Source organism: Hakea prostrata, chromosome 5, assembly GCF_041222555.1.
Source record: "Hakea prostrata isolate BN-2017 chromosome 5, UWA_Hpros_2, whole genome shotgun sequence".
Lineage (NCBI taxonomy): Eukaryota > Viridiplantae > Streptophyta > Magnoliopsida > Proteales > Proteaceae > Hakea > Hakea prostrata.
Window position 1 is genome coordinate 14135073 of NC_142604.1, and position 7784 is coordinate 14142856.

The 7784-nt window shown below is 39.5% G+C and overlaps 1 protein-coding gene across 1 annotated transcript; it reads right to left on the minus strand.

The window, feature by feature from the left end:
- Positions 1-4113: 4113 nt before the first annotated feature.
- Positions 4114-7784, minus strand: LOC149015324 (Pentatricopeptide repeat (PPR) superfamily protein). Its single transcript, XM_089156969.1, has one exon. It carries the CDS (start codon positions 7607-7609, stop codon positions 4505-4507), a length of 3105 nt encoding a protein of 1034 aa, XP_089013095.1. The 5' UTR covers positions 7610-7784; the 3' UTR covers positions 4114-4504.

The following is a 7784-nucleotide window of genomic DNA, read 5'->3' on the forward strand; positions in this document are numbered from 1 at the left end:
AACTAAAAATAAAATCAAACTCCCAAACTAGAGTAGGATGCCTAAAATACCCCTCAAAAGGGGTTCAGCCAACTTAGGGCAGCTTCTTGGAGCCACCCTGAGGGCCCCACTTGAGGTTTCAGCTGGGGGGTCCCCATGTTCACATCAGTAGGGAAAGGTGGGCAAGGCTACTATGGAGATGCAGGAGCAAGGGGAAGGTCTGCTGGGGTTGCATAGGACAGTGGAGAGGGAGGAGAGGTGCTGGAAAGGAAGGAGCAGAGGTAGGAAAGGCTTGCTTGGTTAGGGAAGAAGAGGGGTAATGGGGCAGGGGCTGTACTCACTTGGTATGAGGTTCTGTAAATGATTAATTGCTTCTGTAAGTGAACATAGCTGCTGATAGTAGATAAAAAAAAACACTTCAAAATCGCTGTTGCCCTCCCAAAGATAACCACGACCCTGTGTTCCACAAAACTCTTAAATTTTATTCAAACCAACTTAAGAATTAAAACGAAAAGACGGGCTTACCTATAACCTTCTAAGACTTTAACACCATGTGGGAATCCTTAATAGACAAGGATCCCACCACTTGACCTGGACTCTTGGTTTGGAATCTAAATAACTAAAGACCTTAACTCTAGGTGGGATTCCTGTATACATTAGGAGCCATCCAGGGGGCCCCACTTATGGTTCAGCCAAGGGGCGTCTCTATGTTCACATCACCAATACAATGGGAGTGTATCTTATACTAATCGATGTACCACAGGTGCACATGGAAATCCATGCTACAGTTGTGTTAGCTAATTGAATAAGATACAAAGTTGTCAAGCTAACCATGCAACCAAGGTGATTGGAAGGTTGCCATAGGCGTGCAGTATATGACTGTATTTTAAAGCAATGACAATTGGCCACATCAAAGCAATATGATATAGTTATGCTAGCAATGACTCAATTTGAAAAAACTAATGTATAACAAACAAGCATAGGACGTAATATAAGCATGCTATCAGAAAAAAGAAAGAAAAAAAGAGAGCACTAGCATGGCTAATTCAAGCCACGCCCTTTCTATTCAACGACCCAGAAAAGCCAACCATCAGCCAATAGGAACAATTGAACAACACTGGTGCATCATGTTTAGACTTGAGAGGATTCTTAGGAAGGGCCCAAGAAAATTTTGGTATTTTCTATACCATGTAACTATATGATTATTGATCTGCCTTAAGAACAAGAAGCCCCAAGACCTAATTTTTGAGGTTGAGATTAGCTTGTGCTGGCTCAAAACACAGTTAAACTATATTCAGGAAGGGATTAAGTTATGGGGACTGTGAGAGATGATGTGGATGAGAGAAGAAAGCAACAAAATGGTTTCTTACAATATTTTCAATTGTGATGACAAAATGCCCCTGATTTTGCACATGCAAATATTAATTCCTTAAATACAGAGTGCATAAAGGGGGGGGGGGTTAAGGAATTGAAAATGTGAAACATATTTTTCCAAAACAAAAAGAATTATCAAACATTTTTTATGCAACAAAAAAGTTTCAGTTAATACGAAAAGAAAAATGTCATCAAACAGTCCAACAGTCTACCAAGGCAATTTAGGCAATTATCAATTTCACTAGTTTATTAGAGTTTTGAATCTTTTGATACAACAAAGAAAGTGAAAGCAATCAAAAATGTGCTACATTATATAAAAACCTACAAGCAAGACAAACTTCTTAATGTATTAAGTTATATAAGACCCTACTAGCAAGACAAACTGCTTGACAGTTAATTATTGACCTACTACTGACATAACAAAAACCAAATAAAATACAAATAAAAGTAAGTTACCCCAACCAAAGCATTCTGACTGATAAGAGAAAGTGCTGGCAAGATACCTCTGTTGACAGAATCATCAGATAAACATCATTACCAATCTAGCAAATAGAATAACAGCAGAGGCTAGAGACAAAAACACATGGTAAAGAGCAAGGGGGTTGCATATTAGTGTGAAACAAGTAGATTGAAGACTTCGCTTACGTAAGTCCAGGATATAGTAATTGGGTAAGCTTTGACATTTTAACATGATGATGAAATGCTTCGAAATCTAGTCATTGAAGATAGATATCATTCTCAATTATCTTTAGGAATTCAGTGGAAGTTCTATACAGCAGCTTGTAAAATTGACAGGGATATGTTTGCCTTATGAGAAGTGGATTGACAACACAGAAGGTCAAATGAAATGGTAAACTGATTTTAAACACACTTGTTTCCATATTAGAACACATTCCCTTCAGAGAGAAAATAGACATTTGATCAAAAGCCTGAAACAAGGAACCATGAATGGTTTAACTCTTTCCAGGGAATATTGAGGTCACCAGAATCTCCATGAACCATGAACTGAACCCTTGTACTTCCATGGACCATAAAATCAAGCGGCATCCTCATTCCAGACATTTTTTAAGGCAACCTTAAACTTGATCCTTAAATTTAAATCTTCTTCAAATGGATAAGTGGAATAGTGAAGAAGCTGCTAGAAACATAAACCTGAAACCTTTCCAGTTTCAACTGTTAATACTGCAGAGCTTGGGGTCTGCTGTAGCTGTCAATGTCAATGTTGTCAAAGCGTTCACTTATGCGGCAAGGCGGCTTTTCAATTGCCTTGTTTTGAACCGCTTAATTGACAAACTATTTTTTTGCCGCTTTTTCACCTAACCGCTACCACTTTGTCCTTTATGCGCCTTATTGCCTCCTAGATGCTAAAGCAACCGGTTTTTTTTACTTTTTGTACATAATTTTTTTTTCTTTATATCTTTTCTTAAATCAAAATTTATTCTACAAAGCTGTATATAAATTTAATAGCTTAGTCATTTCGGAATCGATGGCCAAATTTCAAAGGAAATCCCAGGCCCAAAGTGACATAGGACCTTTACAAGGTTCGAGGGCACTGCCCCCTACACCCCCACTAGGGCAGCCACCCCGGACCCCAGCCCGCTCATCGGGGAGAGGGATCCCCGTACCCATCAACAACAGAATATGAAGCATAAGCCATACTCAACATCGAAAATCAATGAATCATTAAATGGACAATGACTTGAATATAGGAATAATGAGATCTATTAATTTATCGTGTTGGCCCTATTAGTACATGGTCATTGTTATGATACTTGATGAGGTGAACTTATGCTTGTGTTCTTTATTTGGAGAATTTTTCATAATTATGATTCTTAAATGTTTTCTTTTTTGGATGAATGTGACTATTGAATGTTTGTTTCGCTTATTATAGAAAGTAGTTGTATTGAAAAATTTTAACCCAACCGCTTTGATCTCCTTATTGCTACCTAGACGCCGCTTTGGTCACCTAATCGCCTAGGCAGGGCCCCAATCGCTTTGGCCGCCTTGCCATGTTAATAGCACCCCCAATCGCTTTGGTCACCTTGCCACCTCGTCAGAACCCTCAATCACTTTTGCCGCCTTGACAACCTTGGTCAATGTTGCCATCCGGTTGCAAAGAAGAGGAGAGAGGAGAGGTGAGTTGCAGAGATAGTGGAAGGCAGTTTATTGCCAGGGAGAGAATGGGACTGTATGGAATTAGGGTTCTACTCGTTTCACTTACAACAATTTGCAAGGTGCACATGAATGCAGAAAAGACAGGTTACAAAATATGATTTGACAATGGCCCACAGGGTGTTGATAAGAATTTGCTCTGTTTTATATCCTTTGAATGGGAACAAGAGTCATGGAAGTATAAATTCTGCTGTAGCCAGTGCAAAAATTTACATTAATGTGTATTTATATGTGAATATGCATATTCAAGTTTTTCTATGGCCTTGACACAAAAATGGAAACAAGTAACGGCAACAAGAACTATGGCAAATTACACCTGCCCTCCTCTTTTTTAACTTCTTAGGACACTTACTATACGTACAGTATGAATCTGAAACATCTAAAGCCAAAACTTATCTAAGGCAAAAGTAGTGCTTCAATCTAGACACCCTAAACAAGAACTCAAATTGAGCAAAAAGTAGTTTCTTATCCAAAAGCAAAACAATACTATGAAGAGGAACTTACACGAGAGAATTTCCCTGAAAATAATAGGAGGGGCAACTGCAAAAAATATGCAGAATCCAATGTAAACCTGTACCAGATAAACAAAGTTGATGACAACAAGATAGGCAATTCCACGTGGGTATTTATTGACTCCAGAAAAACAAAATATTTTCATCTGGTTAGCTGATGTATTATACAGTGTAAACAGATAAACACAATCAAGGTTTGCAAGACTAGTTCTGCAACACAGACATCACAATCACTTCTTTCCTTTTTTTTGGTGATTTAACTGCTGTATTAGGCAAAAGCCACACCCAAAAAAAAAAAAAAAAAAAACTGTACATCAAGCAAAAGGGAGACAGTAAATACAAAGGTTTTCTTAGCTTCCAAAAGTGTCGCAAGAGCCCTGAGATACACTTTCTACAAAAGACTAACATAATGAATCTGTCAAGGAATTCGACTTTCTTGGGAACCAGAGAATGAGATGTTCACCAAGTCACTTCATTGTCATGAGATCTGTGGGTTCTGAAGGTATAGAAGTTCCTTCACCATATTCAACTTCTTGCTCCAAATCAGAGTGCTCTTGCATATTAAAAGCAAATTTCATCTCTTGGCTAACTATTTCAGCAAGGTCATACCTATTAGCACTTCTATAGGCATTAATGATAGCACTAAACAGGGACTCATTGCTCTTGATCTCCCCAAATTTCAATTGATTGTAAATCCGCTTCACACCTTCCACCATTCCTGCTTTTCCATAACAATTTACCAGATTGATAAATGTAACGTCATCTGGTTCCAGTCCCTTATCTTGCATTTTCATGAAAACATTGAGAGCCTTGTGTACCTCGCCAGAGGAACCATAAACATATATTGCAACATTGTATACGGAGGAATCAAGACCTTCAGCATTAGCAAAGGTCTCACATGCTTCCAGTGCAAAAGCATGTAGACCCACAACAGAGAAGACAGAAGCTATTATAGCTTGCCTAAAGTAAGGACTTCCATTATTGTATGATAACTGAAGTTGCACTACAGCCTCAATTGGTAGCCCCCCTTTCTTCAAGACAGTGAACAATACTTTAAAGGTCCCACTATCAGGCAAAATTTTCTGTATTATCATATGATGCAATAGTTCACCACATTCCCTTAGTTGTCCATTTGTAGCATAAGATGTCATTACTGTATTAAATGAAGGACAATCCCTAAGCAAACCTGATAGTTGCATCTCATGAGCAACATCAATAGCTTCATCAAGCAGGCCAATGCTCTTGTAAAGGTAAATCATAGTGGCAAATGATACACCATCTGCCTGACCATTCTGTCTTAAATTATCAAAAATTAATTTAGCTTCAGATACCATCCCAAGATCTGCATAGACATTGATCATGCTATTGGATGCAACGATGTCAGGACCACCTTCCAAATCTTTCATCTTCTCGTACAGCTTCTGAGCTCCTTCCAAACATCCCACCTTACTGTAAGCCTTAATCAAAGATGTAAGGACTATATGATTCACAGGAATCCCAGATTCCTTCATCACCTGGAAATAGTAAAAGGCCTCATCGACTTTTCGAGCTTCAGCAAATCCATTTATTAGAGACCCATAAACAACCTCATTTGGTTCAACTCCTGCTTCGTACATTGCTTTATAAACATCCACTGCATCAGGGAGCTGGCCTATACGTGCATAGCTTGCAATAACAGCAGAAAAGGTTGCACACCGTGGTTTAAACCCTACCTCTTGCATTTCAGCCAAGAGTTCCCTTGCTTTATCCACTAAATCACCACCCGCGAGCATTTGAATAAGGGAATTATATGTGCAATCATCTGGCCAAGTTCCATTAATTCTCATGTTCCTAAAGAGTGAAAGAGCACTATCATATAGCTTTGCCTTCCCATATGCTTTGATCATGACATTATATTGTAAAATATCCTTCTTGTGTCTTGATGAATCTTTAGTTCCAGAGAATATGGACTCGGCTTCTTTCCAAAGGCCTTTCCCTGCAAAAGCATCTATTACAGCAGCAAATATCTTAGATGAAATCATGTGATGAAATTGATACTTTTCAAGAAGTATCATTGCCCGATCAACAAGTCCTTCTTCAACATACATCCTAATAATAGAAGGTAGAGAATGTTCATCAATATGTAAACCAGATTTATCAAGTTCTTTAATCACACTCTCAACTTCGTGAACCATTTTCCTTTTACACAACATGTCAAGAACAGCTCTGTGGGTTACAGAATCAGGGAACAGACCTACCTCTCCAATCTTCCGGTAGCAATTGAGAGCTGCATTGATGTCACCCACATTAGCATGCAGTGATAGAAAGATGTTGTAAGTCTTAGTATCAGGAGAAATTCCCCTTTCTTCCATCTTACTAAGCAAAGCTTCTGCCTCCGACAAATGCCCGTGCACCCCACAAATAAAAATCATGGTATTGAAAGTAAAAATATCTGGTTCAACACCAGCTTTCAACATCTCAGAAAAGGCATTAGCTGCATCCTTCAACCGACCTGCCTTGCCATAAAGATCAATCAAGGTATTATACGTAGCAGCAAGTCTAGGTTTTTGAACAGAACTATCTACTCCTGCAGAAGTCAACATTTTGGATGTAGGAATGCGGCCCCCGGCTTTGAAAAGCTCAGTCGACAAGAAATGCTTCAAACTAATTGGGTCCGATTCTAACACTGAATCAGAATTCGTATTTAAATCCAAATGATCTAAATTGACCTGTCCTGCACACCAATCCTTGAAGAATTTCTCCCCTAGATCAAACTCTCCAGCTTCTTTAAGAACCCGGACAACAGTATTCATTGTAACCTCATCTGGAAACAGGCCCCTTAGACGCATGTGTTTAAGCCATAAAAGGGCTTCCTTACCTAGACCCGCTTTTCCATACACATCAACTAGCATTCCATAAGTGTTGTTGGTCGGCAGAACACCCTCTTTCGCCATCTCAACCCAGCAGAGCCGTAGTTCATCCCACCTCTGAGCTCTACCCAGTGCCCGAAGCACAACATTGTAATGAATTACATTAGGAACGTAGTCTTTTTGGGATTTCATCCATCGGAACACAATGAGGACTCTTTCCCAATCTCTCTGCTCTCTAAGAATTACAGTTTGTTCCTTCGGACTAAGCTTCCCGACCCACGAATAAAGAACCTCGTGAATGTCGCCTCCAGTTTTTAAGGCGCTTAATATTGAATGCAAAGAACCATCGTCTGCCTTTCTCCTTATTTTTTTAGCAGTTTTTGTTGGTGAAACCACAGGTCTCGTGTGACAATGGAGCTTAAACCCTACAGCTCCTCTAGGGTTTTGCCGAGGAGGCCAGGCTCTCATGTTGTGCAATTTTTGTTCGGTCCCAAGAGCAGATAACATTAATGGTGCAACATCTGAATATCTGTCTCTACTATTGTGGCAATGGAGGATCGAACCTGAAGAAGTATTAACTTCTTTCGGCTTTCCAATACAAACCCTAGTAATAAAACAAGATCCAAAGTTTTGAAACTTACATGGCGAAAGTGTGTGAAACTGGACTGAATTCTGAATATTATCTCGCCCAATCTCTCGAGAACCATACGAATGAAGCATCATTGACCGCCAACAGACGGCCCTCCACTTCTGCAATTGAGCTCTAGCACTGATTGCCCGTCTTCCTGTAGTTGATGATTAACCAGTAGCCACCAGGCACCAGTTTAAGCCGAAATAAGCTGCCCAAGGTGTTACTTCACACCTCTGCACGGACTTCGGCAGTGTTCATGAACGTCTG